The 14,278-nt window shown below is 36.8% G+C and overlaps 1 protein-coding gene across 4 annotated transcripts in view; it reads right to left on the bottom strand.

The window, feature by feature from the left end:
* LOC127429882 (ephrin type-A receptor 4-like) overlaps positions 1 to 14,278 on the bottom strand; it is a 55,581-nt gene that overhangs the window by 20,907 nt on the left and 20,396 nt on the right. For 3 of the 4 annotated variants that reach the window (XR_007895368.1, XR_007895369.1, XM_051679210.1), the window contains exons 4-7: positions 8,663 to 8,818; positions 5,314 to 5,649; positions 1,585 to 1,709; positions 528 to 687 (exon numbers count right to left, since the gene is read on the bottom strand). Coding sequence is in view for 2 of the 4 variants with exons in the window: in XM_051679210.1 (XP_051535170.1) it covers positions 528 to 687; positions 1,585 to 1,709; positions 5,314 to 5,649; positions 8,663 to 8,818 (777 nt within the window). In the remaining 2 variants the exon portion in view is untranslated. Of the gene's footprint in view, positions 1 to 527; positions 688 to 1,584; positions 1,710 to 5,313; positions 5,650 to 6,487; positions 6,545 to 8,662; positions 8,819 to 14,278 lie in introns of those variants that run through there. The other variant, XM_051679211.1, reaches the window with a different exon arrangement.

The raw sequence follows: 14,278 nt of genomic DNA, 5'->3' as shown, positions 1-14,278 counted from the left end.
AAATGGGGCTAGCCCATAAACTCTAAAATATTCACTGTTTCAAAAGTACAGCAACAAGAAATTAACTATAAATGTTAACATGATTTTAGTAGGAAAAAAATTCTGTTCTACAAGATTTTAGTATGATGAAATCACTTATAGGCTATACCTGTGTTGCGTCATCATGGCAACGTAGTTGTAATATTGGATATAACTTTACACTGATAAGGTTAGGAAGCAATTTTTCTCATTACAAACATGTTTAAAGACATAAAAAGTTTACATCTTGTGGCTATATCTTTGAAACAGTGTATAATTGAATGTTTATGCACCGGCCCCATTCACTTCCATTGTAAGTGCCTTACTGCAACCACGATTTCTGCTTTTTTTTTTTTTTTTTTTTTTTAAAGCAAGAGACAAGTTAAAGTTACTTTTTGTAGTAATCAACATTATGCCACAAATGCTGTCGATTGACTTAACTTGTATTGAATCCGGAATAATATTCCTTTAACACATATTCCTGAAGATGAACTACCGTATACACCCACCTGTATTGGTGCTGAACTCAAAGGGGTCGCTGAACTCTCCGTAGCCTGCAGCGGTGCGAGCACGCACGTGAAACACATATGAGGTCAGCGGGATCAGATCTTTAATATCAGCATTACGAGATGTCGTCTTTATGATGCGATAACTCCTCTCATTCTGATCCTGAGATTTATAAATAAAGACAAAGAGACAGAATGGAAGAGGAAGGTAAGAGTTCAAAAGGGGATGCCAAAGGATGTCAGGGGGCTATTTTAACTCTAATAAAAACCTCACTTCCTGTTTATCCAGGGAAAGCGGCTGTCCACAGGGGATTGTTGTACTGTATACACTTATGTACGCATGTGGTTAATAGTTTTTAACAATAGCATCTTAATGAGAAACTGTACTTAAAGGGATAGTTATCTAACATTCATCATTTACTTGGACAAAAAAGGTACATTTTTTAAGAATATATATATATATATATATATACAGGTGCATCTCAATAAATTAGAATGTCGTGGAAAAGTTCATTTATTTCAGTAATTCAACTCAAATTGTGAAACTCGTGTATTAAATAAATTTAGTGCACACAGACTGAAGTAGTTTAAGTCTTTGGTTCTTTTAATTGTGATGATTTTGGCTCACATTTAACAAAAACCCACCAATAGATAGTGAATTGGTGGGTTTTTGTTAAATGTGAGCCAAAATCATCACAATTAAAAGAACCAAAGACTTAAACTACTTCAGTCTGTGTGCACTGAATTTATTTAATACACGAGTTTCACAATTTGAGTTGAATTACTGAAATAAATGAACTTTTCCACGACATTCTAATTTATTGAGATGCACCTGTATATATATATATATATATATATATATTTTTTTTTCAATATAACACACAGAATAGAGACTGGATCTATTAGCTCCAAAAAAAGGCTATATAAAAGTATTGCAAAGTATAATTTTGTGTTCCACAGATGAAAGAAATTCATAAGAGTAACGAAGGTAAGGTAAATAAGAGGGTGAGTAAATGATATAAGTTTATAATAAGAAAAACTAATGCCTTCCATCATTTACCTTCTCGTAATATTTGACCTCATACTCCAGGATGACACCGTTGGGTTTCTCTGGTTCCTGCCAGAACAGAGAGAGAGTGTGACGGGTGATATCCTTACTCTCAACTAACATGACTGTGGAGGGAGCTGAGGAGAAAGAGAAAGCAAGAGTTAGTTAATATTTATAAAAGGTTTATGCTTACTAAATGTTTCTTTTGTCAAGTTCGTCGTTAGGTTACAAAATGGTAATTACAAGGGTATTATGCTATAAATGTGGTTTATGAGGACATTTCTAGTGTCCCCATAATTCAGATCACTTAAAAAACATATTAAACAATGTTTTATTGAAAATGTAAAAATGCAGAAAGTTTTTTGTGAGGGTTAGGTTTAGGAGTAGGGTTAGAGTTAGGGGATATAATCTATAGTTCATACAGTATAAAAATCATTATGTCTATGGAGAGTCCTCATAATGATAGCTGCACTAACATGTGTGTGTGTGTGCGCGTGAGTGAGCTTGTCTCAAGTATTATGACTCTGTTAAACAATTTGATCCCATGCCAGCTGTAGCAGCAGCAGCTCGCCAGCGGTCATCTCTCCTTTTACAGATCCGTCTTCCTCTGCCAGACCCGACAGACTAAACATGATTTAAGGGCGTCCCTCAGGGGGCTTCTGAGACAACCCCCTCCGGTCGAAATCGCAGGGGTCACTGCCCCCCATCACCTTCCATACACACTCATCTCTAACATACATCCATCATGCCGTCTGCTCTGACAGATATGGGGCCGTAATGGAGCTGTGGGTGTGTGTGTGTCTGGGTGAGATAATGTAAAAGGAAAGATGAGAATCTTTGCTTGTTCATCGTAAACACTCAAGTGCAGAAAGATGTGGAGTAAAACTCATTTAGACGCATCGCTCAATGGGGTTCATTTATCAAAGTGTTAAGTGCATGCATTTTGTGGTTTTGGGCATGTGTGTGCATGAATGCATGCATTTGTGTGATGTTTGTATGTGTCTATTTTGTGCCTGTGGATCGAGACCAATTTTCTTTACAATCTTCCAAATGTAGCATGTCTCTACACAATATGCAGCACCAAATGTTGAATGGGAATATTCGAGAGCCATTTATTAACAGTTTAGCACAGTGGTTCTCGTCCCCCTTTTAAAACAAGAACCCCCCCCCCCCCCCCACCCACCCACATAATCTGATCGAAAAATGACAAAAATGGTTTTATTAAAAAAAACACACACTAAAAAACATATTTAAAAAAGAAATACACTAAATGAACTTGTCAGTCATTAAGCTCATATTGTTTTATTTTCTGTATACTCTATGACTAAAATACATTAAAAAAAATATTATAAGCTTTATGAAATAGTCAAAAATAGAATTAATAAAAAGTAATACTGCTTTGTAGGAGCAATGTAAAAGGATTTTGTCAATAATTACTCAATAAACTCCTACTATTCCAACTAAACTTAATAAAGTATTAATAAAACAATATATCAATATTTTTTAAATGACTGAATCAACCTGAAAACATAAGGTTACACTAACAAAAATTGGCTAATAAAAAAAAATACTCCTTAAAGTAAGAAATGCATGTTACCACTTTTTATTAAAAAGTGTATGTTACAGTAATCGTTCTAACTAAACACACACAACAATATAGTCCATCGCACAAACCCATGCATACATACATGCACAAATGCTTTCCTTTCAGTAAGAACTAGATTTTTACATTTTCTGAAGAAAGTATGAGTGGAAAACTCATGCCAGGGTGTTGTGGGAGGTTGCCAGTGTGTTGCTTTGCAGGTGCTAGGGTGTGCTGAGTGTTTTTGCTGCATTGCTACTGTACGATAAGGTGTTCAGGGTTGTTTCTAGGGTGTTGCTAGGTGGTTACTAATTGACCCTAACAACAAGTCAAAAGAGCCCACCCCCATGTCTATATCATATTCTGGCCCTTTTATATGGCTTGGGTCGCTCATTCAATGTAAGTCTATGGGCTGTTTTTATCATTCGCCACGCAAAAATCCTAAGTCTGATAGCTTAGAAAAGTAATAACACACCTCTTCTAAACAAGACACACGATTTGAGGTATCATTCGTGCTTTTTACTAGCAAAACGAGTCACACTGAAAGGTTTATTACTTATTTTTAGGGATTTGTTCAAATTTTGTTCAAATCCCTAAACCAGAGTATGAGCAAAAGAGTGCGACAGCGCTCAACAACCTTTTCCAATTAATTTTTTCATAGGTATTTTATAAAATCCTTTATAAAAACGTTCTAAACCCTGAACCAAATCAACCAGCTCCAAGGTGAATCACAACATTAAGGGTGTGTTCACACTTGTAGTTCAGTTCTCTTGGTTCTCTTGGTTCTCTTGGTCCGGACCAAAAAAGAAAATGATACATTTAGTCCTGGTTCGCTTAGTGTTCACACTGGCATTTTTAACACCGAACCTAAAATACAAAACAAAAGGCATCAGGAAAAAGTCACAACCTGATTGGACAGTTTTATGACATATATTTTGCGACGGAACTTGCCGAACATCCAAAACAATGCTGGCTGCTGGGCGAAACTGCAAAAATGTATATATGGTGGTATGTTTACCAGCTGAGAACAAACGAAGAGCATAAAATGTGTAAAGGAGTCAAAACAGCGCCAGGAATTCCTCCGTTGCACACACAAATGAAGATATGCTGCAAGGACGGCTAACGGCGGTTCTGACGCCTGTACCGAACTGTAATGGGCAACATTGCTCCTATGATGAGAAGAACCAGGTATGCTTGAGATCAGTATTAAAGGCAAATTACTTCCTGTTATTGGTCCATTTAGATGTCTTTGGTCTATGCTGTATTCATATATCAGTCGAACTGCACCAGAGTCCGTTTGGAAGCGGGACGAGACCCCCCTGTTCAGGGGGTCTCGGACCACTTGTTTGGTGTGCACCAAGGTCCGGATGGCAGCGTTCACACTTGTTCAAATGAACCACACTAACAGAGCAATCGCACTAGAGTTCATTTAAATCGAACCAAACCTGCCAAGTGTGAACACACCCTAAAAGACTGTGTACTTACTGTCTTTCATATCGGCATGAAATGTACAAAACAGAAGAAAAAGAAGAGAAAAAAAATGTACACTATGCCATGGAAATGAAATTTTGATATATTTTGTAAACAAATGTATTGTAATTGTGTTCTATGTGCAATCTGGATTGTTGGAATAAAGGGGATTATATTGTATAACCTGCTTTATTATTATTATTTTTGACTTTGGATAGTTATTGTTTTCATGAATTTGTTGTTTCCTGATGTCTATTTGATATGGTATCTTCAGAGGTTATGTCTGTTTGGAATGTCCAGTAGGAGGTGTATTCCTCTCTGTTGTCTTTCTAATGGGAAAAAAAGGGATAGGTTGTTCGGACACACACACAAACACACATGCTTGGGGTCTGTTTACAGTGAGACTTGTTATCTGACATAGGTCTGAGTTGATCTACTGTACACACACACACACACACACACAAACTTACCAAGATATCTAAATGCTGCCTGAACATTCCATATACTTCTATTGTTTGTACATAAAGCTTATAATAATTGCATTATTTATGAATAATTTTTACTTTTGAGGATGTGCATGGATGGCTCAAAAATAAGTTTTTCCAGATTTAGCTCACTTCTAGGAACAATGCAAATGTATACTGTAGCTACATAAGTAAACCCACAAATCCACTGACATACAAACTCACCGGCCTGGTTGGTGGTGAGCGTAACAGACACCGCCTGCTCTGGGCTGGGGTTGTGTTTGGACACACCGTTGACGGCCCAGATCTGGAAAGTATAGTTGGTGTGCGCCTGCAGCTGGTGTACAGACACACGAGTAGAGCGCAAACTGAGTCTCTGCGGAGAGTACCGCACGTCGTCCCCACAAGGCGTGCATTTTTGCATGTCCCGTATACACTGCTTACACACCACGTTGTAGATGAGGTCCTGTCGACCTCCGGAGGAGAGGGGCGGACTCCACTCTAACAGCACTGATGTCTCATTCACATTAGATATCAGATTGTGAGGAGCTGACGGGGGACCTGAGAGACACAAACACAAAAAGAGAGAAGTCTGAGTGGGATATATCAAGATAGTATTATGACAATAAACCCGGAAATGTGAAAAAGGTCTATTAGATTCACAATGTTAAATGTAAGAACTAAAAAAAGCCTACTTTTTCACTAAATTAACACAAGGAGAAATTATATGTAACTATTTTCATTTACATGCAGCAATATATCGATATTATATTGTGTGTGCGTGTGTGTGTGTGTGCGTAAGTCTACTGTTATTTTTGCTTAAATCCTTTCATCCACATTGAATTGGAGGATGACAGAGAGAGAGAGAGAGAGAGAGAGAGAGAGAGAGAGAAACAACAGAAGGGGAAGACAAACAGTGTCTGTTCTACAGAGACATGGAGGAGAGAGACAGAAAGAGAGAGAGAGGACAGACAGACAGCTGGCAGAGTGAGACTGATACAGTCTCATTTATATTCATTTATTTGATGTGAGGAACATCTGCTGCATATAAACAGATGTAAACAGAAATATTCACATGCCCATGCATTACAAACTGTTCGATTTTTATTTCTGATTACATTTTAATTTTACTTTAGCTTCAATTTGAAAATATTTGTTAGTTAACTTCATTAAATTTAAGGTATTTTTTTTTTATGATGTAAAAAGATTTTAGTTTTTGTTCAGTTTATGGGAAAGATGTTATGACGTTTTTTTCAATGTGTACAAATCAAAGGGTAATGCATTTGTTGTAAAGAGAGCCTGTGAAACTTTAACAAAATTTTTTCATAGCAAAACCATTTAACAGACAGATTCCAAAGGCTCCCTTAACACACACACACACACACACACACACACACACCTGTCTCTCTTTGCATTCTGCAGCCTGGTTATGGCGTGGGAAAGCACACATTCTCAGCTGATATATGAAACCACAGATAAGCCAACCAAACTGTCATACATCACTGGTTAATATAAAGACACACTTTTACTTCATAAAAACACAGTTTACTTCATAAAAACACATTCCTTTTTAATTCAGTAATACTCAAAAAGCAGGCATTCAAAACAGATAAAAAATCTCTTAGCGAACTATGGAAAATGTAACTATTACACATTAAATGATCTAATGTCTATCCTCTTATTCTCCCTCTTTTATCTTTTACAGGAGCAAATTCTTGATGACCATCATTTATCACAAATTATTAATAATTAGACATGCACTCCTTCAATTCATCATTAGACTCATGAGGCTGATCTCAGATCAGATCAGAATAGAATAGAATAGAATAGAATAGAATAAGACATGACAGGGCAGGACAAGACAGGAAAGGAAAGGACAGAATAGAATAGAATAGAATAGAATAGAATAGAATAGAATAGAATAGAATAGAATAGAAGCATGGCATGGCATGGCATGGCATGGCAGGACAGGACAGGACAGGACAGGACAGGACAAGACAAGACAAGACAGAACAGAACAGAACAGAACAGAACAGAACAGAATAGAAGAGAATAGAATAGAATAATGCAGGACAAGATAGAATAGAATAGGGAAGGACAGAACATGACAGGACAGGACAGAATAGAATAGAATAGAATAAAAGCATGGCATGGCAGGACAGGACAGGACAGGACAAGACAGAACAGAACAGAACAGAACAGAACAGAATAGAATAGAATAGAATAGAATAGAATAGAATAGAATAGAATAATGCAGGACAGAACAGAACAGGACAGAATAGAATGGAATAGAATAAGGAAGGACAGGACAGAATAGGACGGACAGGACAGGTCAGAATAGAATAGAATAGAATAGAATAGAATAGAATAGAATAGAAGCATGGCATAGCAGGACAGGACATGACATGACATGACATGACATGGCATGACAGGACAGGACAGGACAAGACAGAACAGGACAGGACAGGACAGGACAGGACAGAACAGAACAGAACAGAAGAGAACAGAATAGAACAGAACAGAACAGAATAGAATAGAATAGAATAGAATAATGCAGGACAGAACAGGACAGGACAGAACAGAACAGAACAGAACAGAACAGAACAGAACAGAAAAGAATAGAATAGAATAAAATAGAATAGAATGGAATAGAATAGAATAAGGAAGGACAGGACAGAATAGGAGAGGTAGGACAGGTCAGAATAGAATAGAATAGAATAGAATAGAATAGAATACAATAGGACATAACAGAATAGGACAGAGGACATGACAGGAAAGGACAAAATAGAATAGAATAGAATAGAATAGAATAGAATAGAATAGAATAGAATAGAGCAGGACAGGACAGGGCAGGACAGGAAAGGACAGAATAGAATAGAATAGAATAGAATAGAATAGAATAGAATAGAATAGGACATAATAGAACAGGACAGAGGACATGACAGGAAAGGACAAAATAGAACAGAATAGAATAGAATAGAAGCAGGCCAGGACAGGACAGGACAGGACATGACATGACAGGACAAGACAGAAAAGAATAGAATAGAACAGAATAGAATAGAATAGAATAATGCAGGACAGAATAGAATAGAATAGAATAGAATAGAATAGAATAGAATAGAATAGAATAGAATAGGGAAGGACAGAACATGACAGGACAGGACAGAATAGAATAGAACAGAATGGAATAGAATAAGGAAGGACAGGACAGAATAAGACAGGACAAGACAGGACAGGGCAGAATAGAATAGAATATGATAGGATAGAATAGAATAGAATATAACAGAATAGGACAGAGGACATAACAGAATAGGACAGGACAGGGCAGAATAGAATAGAATAGAATAGAATAGAATAGGATATAACAGAATAGGACAGAGGACATAACAGAATAGGACAGGACAGGACAGGGCAGAATAGAATAGAATACAATAGAATAGGATATAACAGAATAGGACAGAGGACATAACAGAATAGGACAGAACAGGACAGGGCAGAATAGAATAGAATAGATTAGGACATGACAGAATAGGACAGAGGACATGACAGGAAAGGACAGAATAATTTAACTCACGTGTGCAAGGCATGGCCGCCGGGTCGGTCTCTGATCTGTAATATCCTTTGTCACAATCACAAGAAGTGGCTCCTTCCTTTATGGAAAAACTGTGCATAGGACATTTACGACAGCTGCCATCTGAAGACAGAGATCTGTAGTAGCCAACCTTACAGACTATGAGAGAAAAGACAGAAAGGAGGATGTTAATTCAGTTTTCAACAATACCTCAAGGATGAAGTGTGTAATTACTGTGCCACAAGTGTCACCAAACAGAATTGCAAAAACAATCACTGTAATCAAACAATTCCTGCAATCCAGGAAATCCTCCCCGTCCTTTACTGGTTGTACAAACAGTTAGTCCCGCTCAAAACTCACACCATTATTTGAACTAATGTTGCTGTGTCTGGCTGGTTGGGAAGCTCAAACCAGCTAAAAATCAACCTACAAAAAATGGCTTGATTCTAGTTCGCTCTGGATATTAAGCTGAGATACAAGACTTTAACATGGAAACAACTGAACACATTACATACATTAAATCGTTTAAATCCAAGTACCTCTGAAACCAGGCGTATGAATCAAACTATTAGATTATTATACAATTATACATTTCAATTATGAAATGATTAGGCTATAAACTACAGTATATGAGTAAGCAAAGATGGAACATGAAAATCTGCCAGTTTTCCATGTATAAAAAAACAATGTATATGAATTTATGATGGAGAGAAAAGGGAGGAGGAGAAAAATGTGCGAGGTGAGAGCAACTGGAGGAGGAGAGGATGATGAATGAGGAATTCTGGGGATTTTCTCAGCATGCAGCGGGTAAAACGCAAAGCACCAGTTGGCCCTTTAATTCTTACGTCCAAAAGTCTTGAGAATCTTTCTCACACATCTGAGTAAAATTTGTTTTGACAGCATAAATCAAAGAGTACGTGATGTTTAAATAATCTAGCGTGACATGTCCTCCTACTCCTTCTGCCTAAAAACATAACTCTGGTTTTCATCTTCATTTACGTTCAAACACATGGTGTGCATGCAAACCCCATCTCTTTCTACACACTCTAAGTATTTCACTGGTGATAAAGAAGCACATCCTTGTAAGATGACAATACAAGCATTTGCTTTATGTATACTCTGAAAATCCATTTACTATTTTTAAGACACAGTGATTTACATCTATCAGTACTGTATCATATGGATAGTGTGCAAATTGGGATGCAGCTTCAGTTAAGACACTACATTATTATACAGGTATGCTGTCTGTCTGAGTGTGTAAATACACAGAAACACACAACCATTCACATACACGCATACAACGTATTTACAAGTGCAAAATCACCCAGCCAAAGGCTCAGACATCTAAGGCTTTAGAAATAAAAAAATAAAAAAAACAGTGGCTGGAAGAATTATAAACTGTGTATCCAACTAGATGCACACACACACACACACACACACACACACATACGCACACACACACACACACACAATGTTGCGCTAGGGTATTAGAGGTTCCTCTGCTAATCCAAAAAGAAGAAGCACCAAACCTTCTGACAAATTATCACCAACAGTCTCTGTTTAAGATTGATCCAGATGTGCAAAATCAAGAAAGAGAGAAAGATAGCACACAGAAAGAGTAAAGCTTCTTTCTTTCTCTCTTTCTACTGGATTTAATCTTCTCAGAACTATCCCCCTTGTATGAAAAAGATATCTAAATGCACGCACAATGACGACGCCTTCTGAGAAAATATACAAAGAAAGTCTCTTGACACATTCTTGGGTGTTGCATCAACTTCAGGCACTTTTAGCTCTGTGGACTTTTGAAAGTGTTGTTAAAACATTTTCACACTCTCACTAGTATAATTTGTATACTTACAGTCATTACGTTTACATGGACATCAGAAAGCTGTTTATTGCGAGAAAGCTGCTTAAGGCTCGAAATCGGTGTATGCGTTTACATGAGTAATTTACCCGTGATGCCTGAGTAAATAACAAACATGGCATCCAAGGAAGACTTTGCTTTCTTCGCTTTATTTCCAAATATTCAAGAGTTTTTGCTGTTTTTGTTTCCTTCACTTTCTATCGCTACCAACAGTGGAATTGCGCTGCAATAGTGGGGTTTCCCTCTTATGTCAAACTCTGGGATTCCCCCATTGTACAAATGCATATACACGGACGTGAGGGACAGTCGATATTTATATTGGTGTGTGTATAAATGGGTATTGTGTATGTGATTTTCCCACAGTACTCCCAGTAATGTTGAATTCTTTCCGCTGTGTTGACTTGTTGTTGGGCTCCATCTGATGCATTTGTTATCCGGTCTGTTCACGCACATGCGCACTCTTCAAAAACTGGTTAGAACGCCGCTGTGTTTTCTTAAATGTATGTAAAAATGTTCAATGTCCAACAGTGTATGTACAAGCATCACAGGAGATTTATGTCATTTCTGATTCTGTATTATGTTTAATAGAATTTTGTGGTGGAAAGACAAAGATGGAAATTACATTTTTAAAGTTTTTTAAAAAAAATTATAATAATCACTTTCACACAATAAATATTGAAATGGTTTATCTTTACTTCACTCTTTGTTAAGATTATAATGTACATTCACAGTTTAATATTGAAAGTCTGGATCTAGGACAAGGCTACAACAGTACAATTTGTACATAAAAAGGCATTTGGAAAGTACCAAAAACAAATGATGAAGGCCTGGTAAAGAGCTTCTGAGTCAGTTTTAATGTGGACCTTTTAAAACCAAAATATAATTGAAATCTGTTCGCTTTACTGTAATAAAAATCAACGCCTGTGGCATAAAAGTTCTCAATGTTGAAAAAAACGCCCCTCAACATTCCATAATATCTAGCAGATAAAAAGCTCTGTATATCTGTCATATTTCTGACCTCTGAAATACAGACCTCAAATTAATGTCTTTCCATTAGTGAGATGCTGAGAGACAGACTACATTAGTGGGTGGCCTGGTCAAAAGTTTCTCTTCAGAATCTACTCACACACACACATAAACACACACGCACACACACAAGATCATCTTGTATGTTCAAAGTGTGTAATTTACGATTATTTCATATTACGTCATATATTCAAGTCTAGTTGTCATTTCCAAAACACTGCAGTGTGCACATGGACTATTTCTCCTCTTTCTCATTCTTTCTCTCATTACCAAAAAACATGATTCTGTGAAACGTGTTAGCTAAATGCTAAATAAAAAAATAAAAAATCCTTTTGGAGACATTTTCAAAACATTAAATGATTTAAAAACACACTAAATAATATTTATATTCACCTCTAAAATCACCTCTAAAAGTTACATTTTGGGGTTAAGGTTTGATTACAACAGAGTACAATTAGTTTATAAGAATGTTTGGGGTTCAGTACATAAAATCATTTAAACTTCTCCCTCGATTATTAGATGAAAAAAAAAAGAGCAGAACTCACGGTTTAAAGGTGCTGTAAGCCATTTTAGTGTTCTAAAGCTTTTACATGACTGAGCCGCTGAATTAGCCACGCCCCCTCATTCCAAACCCCACCCTCCAAAGATAACTTTGAGACCAAAACCGAGCAAAAGTGCAGCTTTGTTTGTTCCTTTGGCTGTCAAATTTAACAGTGGCACAATAGCATCCTCAGTTGACAAACATTATGAATCATAGCATCAATGATCCGCTTCAAATGAGAATGAGCAAAATGATTGACAGGTGAAAAGCGTCAATGTCAGTGGTTCGCGGATGCATTTTTGTTTGTTGTTTACAGAGTCTACAGCTGTCACAGAGACCGGTGAGATATCTCAGGACACTTATTTCATTAATATCTTTAAGGGAGTAGGAAATTTGTTTGCATACTTTTCCATGAAAAAATCACTTACAGCACCTGTAAGGCACTTGCAATGGAAGTGAATGGAACCAGACCATAAACATTAAAAAACACTCAACACTGTTTAAAATATATAGCCACAAGATGTTAACATTATACAGTACGTTAACATGATTTTAGGGTGTAGAAATCTCTGTTTTGCATGATTTTAGTGTGATCAGATTTATTACAGAGTTTACAGTGTTATGTCTTCATGGCAACAAAGCTGTAATATTGGATATAACTTTACACCGATAAGGACAGCAAGTGAATTTATCACACTTAAATCATGTTAACATGAACAATGTTTACATCTTGTGGCTATAATTTTGAAACAGTTTGTATTTTAACTTTATGGACTGGCCCTATTCACTTCCATTGTAAATGATGTATGCTTTGTTTTTAAATAAATGGGGGAAGAGTTTAAATATATTTTTGTGGTAAAAAACATGCCACAAATTCTGTCAATTGAACGTAACTTGTATTGAACCTAAACTGCATCACTTTTACACACAATGAAACTGAATGGTGACTGTGATTAAACATTCTGCCTAACATCTGCTTTTATGTTCCACAGAAGAAAGAAAGTTATCCAGGTTTGGAACAACATGAGGATGAGTAAATGATGACAAAATTGTTATTTTTGGTTGAACTGTCTCTTTAAGAAAAATAAATGGGAAGTCTCCATTTAGATAAACGTGTGTGTGTGTGTGTGTGTGTGTGTGTGTGTGTGTGCAGGTTTAAGTGGTTTACGAGGACATTGTTTTAGGTTACAAACTGGTAATTACAAGGGTATTATGCTATAAATGTGGTTTATGAGGACATTTCTAGTGTCCCCATAATTCAAATCGCTTAAACATACTAAATGATGTTTTTTTGAAAATGTAAAAATGCAGAAAGTTTTTTGTGAGGGTTAGGTTTAGGGTAGGGTTAGGGTTAGGGGATAGAATCTATAGTTCGTACAGTATAAAAATCATTATGTCTATGGAGAGTCCTCATCAGGATAGCCGCACCAACATGAGAGTGTGTGTGTGTGTTACTGACAGTTTGCAGAGCGCCAGGATTTTTTCAGACAAAAACATTAAGATCAGTTTCCTCTCCTCAGGGCCAGGAAGATGTGACACACACAACATCAATTGACTTCTTGTCTCATGGTCTGGCATCTGTTGTTACAAGGCTCAGTCACTAATTAACAATTACCTCTGACCCCCTCATACACACACACACACACACACACACACACACAGACAGTGGACCCATCAGAGTGATTGATGACAAACATGCTGAGAGCGAGCAGATCATGTTGATTGATGACTCACTCACCCCACATGTTGTTCTTGACCCCACATTGAGGGCTACAACATTCACTGATTCATAGAAGCCCAACTTCACCTTAACAAATTATATTCTGATTCCCACAGGAAGCCATCCATCTCCTAAAGACTGGTCGAGAAGATCTGAAGAGCTCTAGTAATATTATTAATCTGAACCAAAAACATTGAATCACTTTGAACTCTTAAGTGTGTGTAGATACCTTCTGAAAAGACTAACACGACTGGTCACCAGCATATGCTTTGGTTTGCATACTGGTGTCCCAATCACGCTTCTTAACTACCTGCAGGAAAGAAAAATCTCAATTGTGATCTTCTTAATATCTCTATTGTTTCTCCTAAGCCCTATTCAGATGGTAGTTATTTTTAATTAATTATAAAACGATGTACAATTGCTACAATATAGCGAATATCTGCTCCTTCATGACAAGGCAGGCTCCCT

This window comes from Myxocyprinus asiaticus, chromosome 39 (genome assembly GCF_019703515.2).
Source record: "Myxocyprinus asiaticus isolate MX2 ecotype Aquarium Trade chromosome 39, UBuf_Myxa_2, whole genome shotgun sequence".
NCBI lineage: Eukaryota > Metazoa > Chordata > Actinopteri > Cypriniformes > Catostomidae > Myxocyprinus > Myxocyprinus asiaticus.
This window is presented reverse-complemented; position numbering and strand designations above follow the sequence as displayed.